Source organism: Perissodus microlepis, chromosome 20 (genome assembly GCF_051167445.1).
Source record: "Perissodus microlepis isolate ML-2025 ecotype Zambia chromosome 20, ASM5116744v1, whole genome shotgun sequence".
Lineage (NCBI taxonomy): Eukaryota > Metazoa > Chordata > Actinopteri > Cichliformes > Cichlidae > Perissodus > Perissodus microlepis.
In genome coordinates, this window is record NC_140480.1 from 29,432,717 (window position 1) to 29,445,032 (window position 12,316).

The 12,316-nt window shown below is 39.0% G+C and overlaps 1 protein-coding gene across 5 annotated transcripts in view; it reads left to right on the forward strand.

Moving 5' to 3' along the window:
• The window catches only part of LOC146364832 (arf-GAP with coiled-coil, ANK repeat and PH domain-containing protein 3-like), a 69,907-nt gene that overhangs the window by 43,569 nt on the left and 14,022 nt on the right, over positions 1-12,316 (forward strand). For all 5 annotated transcript variants that reach the window (XM_084915868.1, XM_084915871.1, XM_084915869.1 and 2 more), the window contains 7 exons: positions 2,851-2,909; positions 3,164-3,347; positions 4,427-4,471; positions 4,561-4,656; positions 4,935-5,009; positions 7,938-7,949; positions 12,142-12,254. In XM_084915868.1, coding sequence (XP_084771994.1) covers positions 2,851-2,909; positions 3,164-3,347; positions 4,427-4,471; positions 4,561-4,656; positions 4,935-5,009; positions 7,938-7,949; positions 12,142-12,254 — 584 coding nt within the window. The remainder of the gene's footprint in view (positions 1-2,850; positions 2,910-3,163; positions 3,348-4,426; positions 4,472-4,560; positions 4,657-4,934; positions 5,010-7,937; positions 7,950-12,141; positions 12,255-12,316) is intronic.

The window sequence follows — 12,316 nt, forward strand, 5'->3', positions numbered from 1 at the left end:
GCTCCGGAATGCAACAGGCTGCACTTCCCCCCCCAAGCCAGGAAGTTTCACAGCAGTTCTCCTGCTGCACACAAACATCACAGAGGTGTGCTGCCCACAACTTTTAAAGACTGCGGTTTTCTTTAAACCGCAGTCCACCTCAGTTCTGTCTGCTTGACGCTTAAACTAATCCAACCCTGGAGAGTTTATGACCGCCATACACCACTGCACTGCTGATTTTCGTGTTTTAGGCATCGCGTGTTTGAGAAAGCTCCTGATGGCCTAAGCTTCCAGCTACCACTTTCACTTTTCTGAGAGCTTGTTAAAATACATTCAGGGAAACAGGCAGACCACATATGCACTATCAGACCTGTTTACTGCCAAACAGGGTGCCATTTTAAACATTTTACTTTCCAAGAAGCAGGAAAAGTTACCTCAGCTTGCCTCACTAGCATTACAGCAAAGTGCCGAATGGGTGGGCTGCTACCATCAAGACAAACATGTTTCTTTGAGGCATTTACAATTTACAATTTACAACAAAATGGGCAAATTTGTGACAAAAAACAGAAAATTCATGAGATAACTCATGTTTTTTTTTTTATATCAGATTAAAATGACATATTTAGGAGGAAAAAAATGTTACAAGAAAAAAAAGGCAAATTTTGGCTGTGGCAATGGTACCATTACCTATGAAAATCCTGCAAAATTTTTAAAACAGAAAATGTAATTTAAGAGAAAAAGCTGGAACTATGGGACTATTTTTGGTGTATTGGCCACAGATAAAAAAAAACAACAACAACAAAACCTGTGTTTTTGCACAACCACCAACACAATGTCTTCTTTTTTTTTTCCATCATTGACCCTAATAGCCTGTCATATACCCTCTATACACAGCTTACAGCAACAACAATAGCAGAGTGTCTTTCCCATCATCCGCGCCTATAATCCCTGAGTTAAAACACTCATAAGCCTATTTATACAGCCTGGCAAACTCAAATCTTCTAATCCACACCAAAACGCATGTATCCAATTATTCTAGCGGGATGAGGGTGAAACCCTTTAAGCAGTCTAACTGCTCGGTTGTGGTAAGGACACGTGGGCCTTGGCAGTTTGACTGGTTTGTACCCTGTGCTGAATGCAGACTGCAGTGTTGTGTTGTACCAGAATCCTCCCTCTTGCTTACTTCCTCGCTCCCTCCCTCTCTGCCCGAGTGACCTATTTAGCAGCAGCAGCTCTTGCACACTGACTGTACTCTCTGAGGATGAAAGGGACGAGGAGGGATCTCGAATGTAAAACGCCAAACTGAAGGCAGCATGTTATTGTGTTGGAGCAGGGGTGTTTGAGTCACAGCATCATTGCCTCTCCACTCATTCAAACAGGCATTAATGTCTGATTTGCATAATTTATGAGCATCTTTTGAAAACAGCTGTGCTTTGTCGCCCTCTGCTGGTTACTTTGAAAGTCATATCACAATAGGAACATTGTTGCTTTCTTCCAAAAGACTTGGAATGAGAAATGCTACATTACATTTCATCCTGAATTTGAACTAATACAACGATTAAATATACATTTGCTGCACTAATTTGATTGGGCATTTTCAATATTTACTTATTTATTTACAGTTATTCTAATACTAGTCGGCTGACTGGTTTGTCGAACGCTTTTTACTTTGTGGACCACATACACACAATAGCATTCACATTTTATAAATGATGCATTTACAAAAATGATGATAAGCAATGAGATGTTTTCCACACTAAGCCAGCCTGATGAAAGAAATGTTAGAGTAGGAAATAAAAAGTAATAATGATAAAATGTAAATCACTAAAAGTACTTTTCTTGTTTAATTGAATAGTAACAGTAATAAACGCCTAAAATGGCCTGTATTTGTATAGCGCTTTACTAGTCCCTAAGGACCCCAAAGCGCTTTACACATCCAGTCATCCACCCATTTATTTATACACTGGTGATGGCAAGCTACATTGTAGCCACAGCCACCCTGGGGTGCACTGACAGAGGCGAGGCTGCCGGACACTGGCGCCACCGGGCTCTGACCACCACCAGCAGGCAACAGGTGAAGTGTCTTGCCCAAGGACACAACGACCGAGACTGTCCAAGCCGGGGCTCGAACCAGCAACCTTCCAATTACAAGGCGAACTCCCAACTCTTGAGCCACGATCGCCCCACAATCCTAAGCCTCTTCTGTTTAAGAGTTTATCTATTATATACATTGCTCTCATAAACTTATCCTTATTTGATTTGTTTTATAAATTTTGGCAGCTTTCTTCTGATATATTAAATTTCTTTGACTGTAATTCGCCAAAGAATTTCCTGTAAAATTGAAATACTGTTTTCTTGTAAATTTGCAAATATTTCATTAGTAAATTTTGACATTTTTTTTTCTCTAAAATATTTTTTTTCTTGTAAATTTCCTCCTGTTTTCTTCTCGCAAATTAGCCTGGATTTTTTCTGTAATATTTCCAGAGTTGTTCCTTTGTATAATTGTCAATATTTTTGCTTTTTATTAGTTCATATATATATGTATATTAATTACATTGGGGTAGTATGGCTGGTCATGGGTGATATCTTTGTTGTAAAATTGAATATGAGATGACTGTGAAAAAGCCAGAATGTATACCCTCCCTTTGGCAGGCTGGTTCTGGTCCTCTTGTCTAAAGTGTCTGGTTAAATTTACTGGTCACAGCTTCCTTAGGACCAAAATGAAATCTATAGATTGTCTAAACCCCGTGATAATAACTTTACGGTGACATAAGCCAAAGAATAAATAATAATCAAGTAGAAATGAACTAGCAATGTCTAAAAGTATTATAAATGCCTTTCATCTAATGTCTTATTTGTGACCTGTTTCAGATCCTGTTTGATCAAGCCCAGCGGTCTGTAAAGCAACAGCTGCACAATTTTGTGAAAGAGTAAGTAAACCTACAATTTACTGAAGTATCCCTGTAGATATTTAGATGTATAAAATATTCAATACAGGTGGGAAAAGGATTATTCCACAACCTTTAAAAGGCCTACATGTCCTTGTTACCCCCAAAAACCTTTCTTAAGTGTTTAAATATAGAACAGGCTACAACATTTTGCAGCCCAGACACGTTTTTTCAGACGTAACGTTAACCTGCAACGCTAATGTCTCACTTGTATTTTGTTCTATTTTGTTTGTCAGGGATGTTCGAAAATTCAAGGAGACAAAAAAGCACTTTGACAGGGTGCGTGAGGACATGGAAATAGCACAGGTGAAGAACGCTCAGGCACCCAGGAACAAGCCTCACGAGGTTGAAGAAGCCACTAGCGCGCTGAGCATCACCCGCAAGTGCTACCGACACCTCGCTCTGGACTACGTGCTACAGGTCAGAAAAACACTGTAAAAAGAAAAAATACAACATATAAGATGTACTAAATACTCTCACTGGACTAAGATCTAAGAATGTACCGAGTAACAAATCATGAAAACTACACCCAGGCACCAATTTTGAGCATCATTTTCAGTTTCAGTTACCCAAAAAGAGTAATTTTAAGAAACAGTGTAATCCCTTCAGACTCATTTGCACCCCCACGAGACAGCCTCTTGTTGCCATTACAATTAGAAAGTGACCATGATGTAGCATGTAGCCTGTCAGCCTGCAGCGACGTCTGCCACCGCCCTTCTGCTTGAGTGGCGCACGATTTGCTCTGGTCGCATTTAGCATGGGCTTATTTTGCCCACACGTTTACCAGGACTGCCCGCGGGAACAAAAGGAGACTGATTCAGCGCGATCGCCGTGATGGCCGTGCCCTCTTTCCTTTCTTCAGTTTGTCTGCCGGCAGCTTTCTCTCACAGCTCTCAGACATCTTACTCTATTGAGTTTTAACTTTAAGTGTCTCGAGGTGGAAAAGGTTAAAGCTGCAGGGAGATGTGCTCTATATGGACGTGACCTCTTAAACGTAGCACAAAATATCACTTAGGTTTGCATCAGTTGGGACACAGAATGCAAAGGCTTTGCATTCTGTGTCCCAACTGATGCATAAGGGCTGTTTGTTACTGCAGTGAGAAGGAAACAAACCCATCAGGGGGCCAGCTGATGTTTATTTTTGTTGGTCATGTTATAGATTGATAATAATGTCCACCAGAGGGCGTTAACTTAATAGTTTGTGTCAAATAATATTTAGTGTTAAGGGCTTCATCTAAAAGATAATGTGAACCCTGAGTGACTTAAAGGAGAGTGGTGTTATTTTTGACCATATTATACTTATACTAATACTAATAATGTTTTAATGCAGTCTATCTTCTGGGTTTTATTAATTTATATAAATTAGAATTTACATATGAAATCAGACATATTTGCAAATTCATGGTAAGAAATATTTTTACAATTAAAAATGTCAGTGGGTGGGGTGAGTGACCACTCCCTTGTTAATTATAAACACTTCATTTTTGTTTTTTCTGCAGATCAATGTACTTCAGGCGAAGAAGAAATTTGAGATCCTAGATGCTGTAAGCCGATATTTTATTATTTTAATATAGTCAAAAAAACCATGAAGGATCTGTGCACTTCTTAAAGTTAATTTTCATTTCCTACACAGATGCTGTCATTTATGAACGCCCAGTACTCGCTGTTCCAGCAGGGCTACAACCTGCTGGATGAGATCGACCCCTACATGAAGAAGCTGGCTGCAGAGGTGAGAGGTGTGATTGTTCTCACCACCGCTCGTTTCCTCAGGCACCCTGGTTTGATTGGTCCTCATTTTAACTATTGATACCAGCCTGTTACATAATTTCAATTTCCACTTAGTGACTCTCTCGGTTACCCGAAAAGGCTCAGTTATAGTCAGCTAATCTGAATCATCCCAGCTCTGACTGTATTTACAGGATTTACAGTATATTTTAGTTATTTAACAGCAGAATGAATCCTGAAACAACAGATTTTTTTCTTCTTTTGTGTGAATTGACTTTTAAGTTGGATCAGCTGGTGATTGATTCAGCCATGGAGAAGAGGGAAATGGAGCACAAACATGCAACGATTCAGCAGAGGGTGAGTTCCTCTTTTTGTGTTTTCCCTCGATTGATTAAATAGAATGTGTACATAGTTAATAAACTAAGTTTGATTTTAAAAGAAAGTATGTCACAGGTCAAAGGTCTTGGATTGGAGTTTTCATTTAAAATTGTTTCTTCTGCTTTGTAATGTTGGCATCTGTGCTCATCACTGAGCCAACATTACAACACCATTTCTCTGGGAGCTTTGTATCGTGTAATATCTCTCACCAAAAAAAAATGTTATGCTAGTTTATTTCTTCCCAGTTTATTACAGAAATTTGCTTGTTTTTCCCCCCTGGTAATTTTTTCTGTTTTCACACATAAATTAACCCTTTTTTCTTATATAATTTCCTATTTCTTTCTTTTATATTTGCAAAATAGCCTTTTCTCACAAATTTGTTAGGTTTTTTTTTCATATACATTGGCCATTTTTTTCATCCTGTCTCTGTAAATTAACCTTTGTTCTAGCAATTGTATCACTCGTTCTTTTGTAAACTTACAGCTTTTCCTTATTAAATTCTCCCAGAGATTAGATTTTTTTGACCCCTTTTCCCTGTTTCCTTTTTGTCATGCCATATATAAAAAAACTGTAACAAAATCTCAAATTTGCAGAATAATATAAAGATGAATGAAATTCAGATAAAAAACCCCCCCACAAAAACATATAACAGAAGTAGTAAAATAAAATAGTTTGAAGGAGATAAATAAGAAAATATGTAATGGAATATTGTGAAATAAAATTAAATGCAATAAAAGTAAAATATGAACTAATTTAAATAGATAAAAGCTGATTATGATACAATGAATTGAAATAAAATATTTCAAATTCACTCAGGAAAAATATACACAATTAAATTGACTTTCCAGTCACATTGATGCTATATCACACCTCTGAGATCCAGTCTGCCACTTGGACCAGTTGATCTGTTGTGGCTGGAAAAGGATTAGACTTGTGCAGCTGAGAAATGTTCGATTAATCCCCCCTAACAAACTCCAGGCATTGATTAAAGCATTAAAGCAGGTAGATTTAAGTGTTTTAACAGATATTAATCCTGCTGTTGTCTGCTGTAAATGGTAACTGTCAGCACTTTTATAAGCTGATTTATAAGCAGTCATGTAAAGTGCTGACTGTATGGGTTGTATTTTGGTGCCATAAAAAGACTCTCTAAAAAAACTTGACTCTACCAACACTGTATCCTCCAGGTGTCTTCTGGCTGTAAATGGGTGAAATCTGTCACACAGAGGGTGCTGGGCCACACTGCCTGTGATTGTTTTGATCACAGGCAGATTGCCACAGTGGTCTGTAGTTCGTATAGAAGATGTGGACTTGTCTGCAAACACTTGCAGCTGAGCAGTCATGAAAAAGTGCAATAGAAACCAGAAATAAAGAATAATAAACTAGCTAGCTATAGTGAACAAAAACTGCTATTAGTACTAGTGATAATAAGCTAACATTAGCATGCTAACAGGTGATAGTTTGAACTAACTTAGGTTTATTCCTTAACACAGGTTAAATAAAAATGTTTTTCAGGTTAAACATTATATCTAATCAAGTCTTTTTTTTAATTGGTTGCATAGCAACAAGTATATTGCAGAGCAGCGGTCCCCAACCCCCGGGCCTTGGACCGGTACCGGTCCGTGAAAGTTGAGGCTCAGGTGTGAAATGTATGGTTTTCAGGGTTTTTATCAGTTTTCAGCGTTATTTTGTTATCGTTTGTATCGTTAACTCGGTTTTCCTGGGTCTTTTCACGTGTGTTATGAATAAATCTTCTTTTTTTCGGTACCGGTACTAGTTTTATTTTGTTGTATTTATCCGTGACACCTTAAAGGCCGGTCCGTGAAAATATTGTCGGGCATAAACCGGTCCGTGGCGCAAAAAAGGTTGGGGACCGCTGTTGTCACCTTTAAGTAGAGCTGTCAATTCTTTGTGTTGTTTTCCGTTATTAGCTAACAACTATTTTAGCTACGATCCCACAATGTCATGTACAGAAACTCTACCGTTTCATAACAAAATACCAATTCTATTAAGTAGTATCTACTAAATACTATTTAATTGTTATTATTTTATTCAGTGAGCTCTCATATTTAACATATTTTAATTGAGGTTCTTCTTTACTGTATTTTTTTTTTTACCTTGTTGAACTATTTGCGTTGTTTCCTTTATTTTATTAAGCTATTGTATTTTCTTTGATTTACTATTTATTTTTGCTTCACAAATTTTTAATTTTGTTTTTACATTTTTCTATAAACTTTTAATGTAACTAAAATTGAGCTTTTTCCCCTTTTAAAATCCTCAATTGTCTCAAAAATATGCCATTTTTTTCTGTTGATTGTGTCTGCTGTGACACTCAATTTTCCAACTTTTGGAGTAAATAGAGTATAACTTACCTTATTTATTTTTTTAAATTGTCAGTATTATTGGCTTTCTTAATTTTCCAAAAAACAAAATCGACAAGGTTAGGCATGGCAGGCATGTTTAATAATTTACAAAGACTTATTTTCAGCATGGGTCTGGATCGTCTGGACCCCAGGATCAGTGACCATCTGTCAGTCAGCTCTGGGCAGCCTCCAGGCATTGTAGTCTGGGCTGAGGATAGACCCACAGGGAAGGGATGGGTAGCATGTGGGGCCAGTTATTGATCTGTTAGACACTAAGCTTCATCAAACATTGATCGCCAAGGGGCCTGTAGTGGTAAATAAACTAGCTGAAACCGCACTGAATGAAAACATTTTGTTATTTCAATAGGTGTGTTTTGTTTCTCATTCCTAAAGTGATGGAAATCCAGTAATGAGGATAATCAGAGGCGCACTGAAACTGAAAGATTAGCCTATTATCCTCATTTTAACCAGTCTGCTGTTGGTGGTGCTAATGCTCTCCTCTCTTTTCTTCTTCTTGTATGTTTCCAATGCCACCATCTCCTCCCAGACCCTCATGCAGGTGAGTATGCCTTCATCTGTCTTCCCATGTGAATTCTGTTTTTCTACTTCAAGCACCTCTTTATTTTAGTGTCAGAGGAGGCGGTTGGAGCTTAGCCCACAGTGTTAGCAGGGAACATTGGCAAACTCCTTTGAAGTTTTCTGCAGCTGCAGTTGGACTCCTGAAGCCTTGAGGGCAAGCTGAAGTGCATCCTGAATCATTTATACGAAACAATTAGAAACACTGAAGTTAGCTTGAAAGGCCTATGTAGAACCTGTCTCTTACATGGGCCTCTGCAGAGAGATCATGGTGGTGTACTAAAATAGACACCGGTCTAACATTTTACCACAGAATGTGCTTTTCGAGTATAATATAAATCAGTCAGCTTCTCTATTTTTTTTTTTTTACTGATTCCCTGGGTTATTTCATTTATACACATTATAATTAATGTCTAGTTTCCCTGAAGCTCATTTGATGATTTGATGTATTGCAGCTGTAGGATGTTCAGACTCTTTTGCTGTCAGCTGCTTTTAGATCAGTATTGGCCTACTTTGTCATTTGGTCTCTTTTCTTCTTCATCACACTGAGCATGTGCAATAAGCTTTGCGTAAACTTACACAGGGCAAAGGGGCAACTGGGGGGTAGAAAGGGAGTTAAAAGTACTCCAACTGAGAACTGTCACTATTGCTGTGTGGGTACACATTGCACAGTGCAGATAGCTAAATGCCAGAGCCATTCATTTTTAACCACAGGTTTAATGGAGAAGTCCTGTCCAAGCTCTGCCTACTATCCTAGATTTAGGTAACCAGCGGAGTTCTACCTGCTGCCCCTTATGCATCACCAAGTTTATTTTAATTATGAGGTGTTCCACATGGTTGTTTGTGATTTAGTAATGATGAAATATTTTCCTCTGTAAGTTGGTTACGTCACTCCAGTTAAATGATATTTTCCTTGAGAGCTTGTTAAATAAAAAAACAGAATTGTTTCTTAACTTATTGGCTTATTAAAATTCCAAACAAAAAATGCAATAATGGCTATTCTTTTTTGTCCCGTTTAACATTTTCTAAAGCAATAGGTGCCCCAGATCTGCTCTGTGTAAATACTTTTCTCCTTTCTCAGATTAGATGATGTCCAAATACTCAGACCTCATTAGACACATTTCCAGGTATTTGGGGAGAAGGTTTATTTCCACAGGAAAGTTTTGTTATAGCCCAGTCAGGGATTTAGGTGGCTGCTAATCCATCAACATCTGCTATTGAGGATGTTGTTAAAGCTCATTGTTTAATTAAAGCATTAACCTGAATGTGTGACCAGTGCCGTTCTTTGTTGTTGTCTTGTTGTGGCTGTTTCCTTCATGTTGGCATAACAGATCAGTTCCAGGAGACTGTTTAGTATCAGTTTAGTATTTTAAAGGATGTTCAGGAAACTTGTAGAAAAACCAAGCAGGTTGGTTGAGGATTAGTGGGAAGTGGCTAAGCAGATGTCTTACAGGTATGAAAGCAGTCAGACTGTAGTACTAATGAGAACAGAAGGATGCTGCAGATGAGTGATGACTGTGTAATCACTACAGCCAACTGGGCTCACCATTTGGTGTATTAGGTTTGCACACCAACCTGCGTACAGCAGCAGGTGGATGAAGTATCAGGACACTGTGTCTTCATCATCCAGTGTTCCCATCTGTTTTTTCTTTTTCCTGCCTGCTGTTCCACATCAGTTTACATATTTGCTCGTAATACTTTGAGGCCGGCTGCTTGTTTAATAATTCACTGATGGGTTTTTTTGGTCTGTGTGACGTTGCTTCATTAAAAATAGATGATCTTTGTTGTGGATTTGAAAGCTTGCAGAATGCAAAGCTTGTTCAGTGTTTCCTCCAGCGTGCGGCGATGTGCAGGTAAGCTGTGTCGACTTGATTTCTCACTGGCTTATCAGTTACATTTCAGGGATTTAAGTGGGCAGAGCTGCTGTCAGTGTGGCCGGTAAATCAAGCCTTCAGTTGTAGGATTTGTTTGGGGTCTTGGCTGGCTGCCTGTTGGATTCTCAGTGGGTCCTCTTCAGTAAGGGAGGTGTGTTTAGGGAGTTGAAACTTGCTTTTTTGGAGGGTCAAGAGCAGCTACAGGACAGCATAGCAAAGTCCACAATTCCTCCACACCTCCCTGCCAGGGATACATTGGCAGCTGTATGGTAATTAGCCATAATCTGGAGGCTCACAGGGTGGCAGGCAGGTGGCTGTAGTGGAAGGCACACATGTCAGTGTTGGAATTACTCATCGGACTGCAGCAGCACAAAGCGTGAGAGCTGCAGCACGGAGACAGACATGCTTTTACTCTGAGGAATCCACTTTTCAGGAGCCGTTTTACAAGTTTTTTTGTGCATTTTAATGTTATCGGATCATTCGAAGCGTTTGAGAATGAAGATCTTTTGCCGGTTCGACCGTAGTTTGGTGGGTGGTTTTGCACACTATTCATCTTTATTCTTGTTTTCTATTACTTTAAAGGAAGCAGTGCTGGTAAATGCTTTGTGCTATAACATCCTGTCGCTTTCTCCCTTTATCTCTAGCTTACTTTTTCTCTAACATAGCTGTCTCTTGGCACAGTCTCCGATTAAACTCTCAGCCATAATGCTCAGTAACACATGCGTATTAATGTTAAGAGCAATGGACAGTGGCAGACGTGCACAGGAAAATGCAGTCATGCAGAAAAAGTTTAAATTCATGCAAACTTTGAACTGTGGATTTGCGTGGGAATTTTGCATCATCCATTTGTAGCAGGTTTGTTTTGTCATCTCATTTTGGTTTCTGGCATGTGTTGTTGATTGGAATAATCAAGGGTATGTTTTCATTGCTGTTTTTGTTTAATAAAGTTGCTGTAAGTCTACCTGACTATATTTCATTAAACTTGGAGAAGTGGTGGAGGATGTGGAAAGAAATAACATGATGAGTTTTTCATATTAAAGAGTTGCTGATGTGATAGTTTCCTCAGGTGCTAGCCGAGATTTGTGTTGACTGGTTGCAGCAGACTGTGACTGTGCCTGTAGTGTTCTCTGTCTGTGCATGGGCTGGGCTAAAAGGGGGGTTCTGGGGTGTCACTGTCCACTCTGAATTGTCATGTAATTGTAACTATGGTTGAAAATTACATCGAAAGTAAGGATGTAAATATAATATAACTAAGTATGTTAGATAATACTAAAAGTAGTAAAAGTTTTTACTTTAATTGCAAACGGAAAGCAACAGATTTGAGTTTGAAAGATTTTGAAGGACTCCTTCTCATGTACAGTCCTTTTTGAAAGTTTTGGGAGTTGGACAGATTTTATGTCTACTGTTTGTTGAAGCTTAGGCAGGAGGTGCGTACAAAACGATTATAAATGACTCATTTTTAAGTTTTCAAGTGCATTTGTTTGTTTTTTTGTTTCCTATGAGCCTCCATGAGTTGTTGGTTACTCCGCTCAAAGTCCCTGTCTCTGCTCTGGAATTCATTCATGTGTATATATACAAAACGGGAAAGTTGTTCTATTATTTAAACAAGCAGCGAGAAGCTAATGGTGTGCATATCCCCCGTTGTTATGAAACAGCAGAGTAGTTTGAAGGGACGCTCATGTGTTCTCTACATTTGAACAAGAAACAGCCTAAAACCCGCTCTGCTGGGACGCTTAGGTCTGCTATTTTCTCCGGGCTGCATGCATGCAAAGCTGAAATTTAATACTGGATAAGTTAATATTCTGTCCTGCTGCATATGAAATTACTTTTAAGAATGTAGGTTACCAAAACACTGAAGTTTAAATGATTTCGTCCTCCAACCCTTCGGGGCCTCGACTTGGCCTTCACCCCTGCATGCCTGCTTGCTTTTGTTTTCCATTGGCCAGCAGTAAAGGCAGTCATGAAAGAGGCTGAAGGCGATTTCACATGAATCACTGTGTTTATGTAATAATCTGCATCACAGTCACATCTGTTCCCAATGTGCCACAGAGGTAGTAGGCATGCAGCTTCACACGTGACCATTTCTACATCACACGAGTTATGATGATTCAGATGGTTTATATACAGTATGTGTGCTGGTATTCGAGGAATACCTCAGATGCAGCCTTTTCACTACAGAAAAATGTTTGGTTTTCCTCATTTGGCCATTAACAGGTTAAAACGACACCCTGCCAGCAGTAAATAGGCCTTTGGTTTCCATCTGTGACAGACAGGATTTATTTTGCCCTTCTTCTCCTTCAGGACTTTTCCTATGACGAATCGAAGGTGGAGTTTAACGTGGATGCTCCTAATGGTGTGGTGATGGAGGGCTACCTGTTCAAGAGGGCCAGCAATGCGTTTAAGACCTGGAACAGGTAACTACAAAAATCCACACAAACATTTATGCTACGTAAGCCTCGTCTCCTTTTCAAAGAGA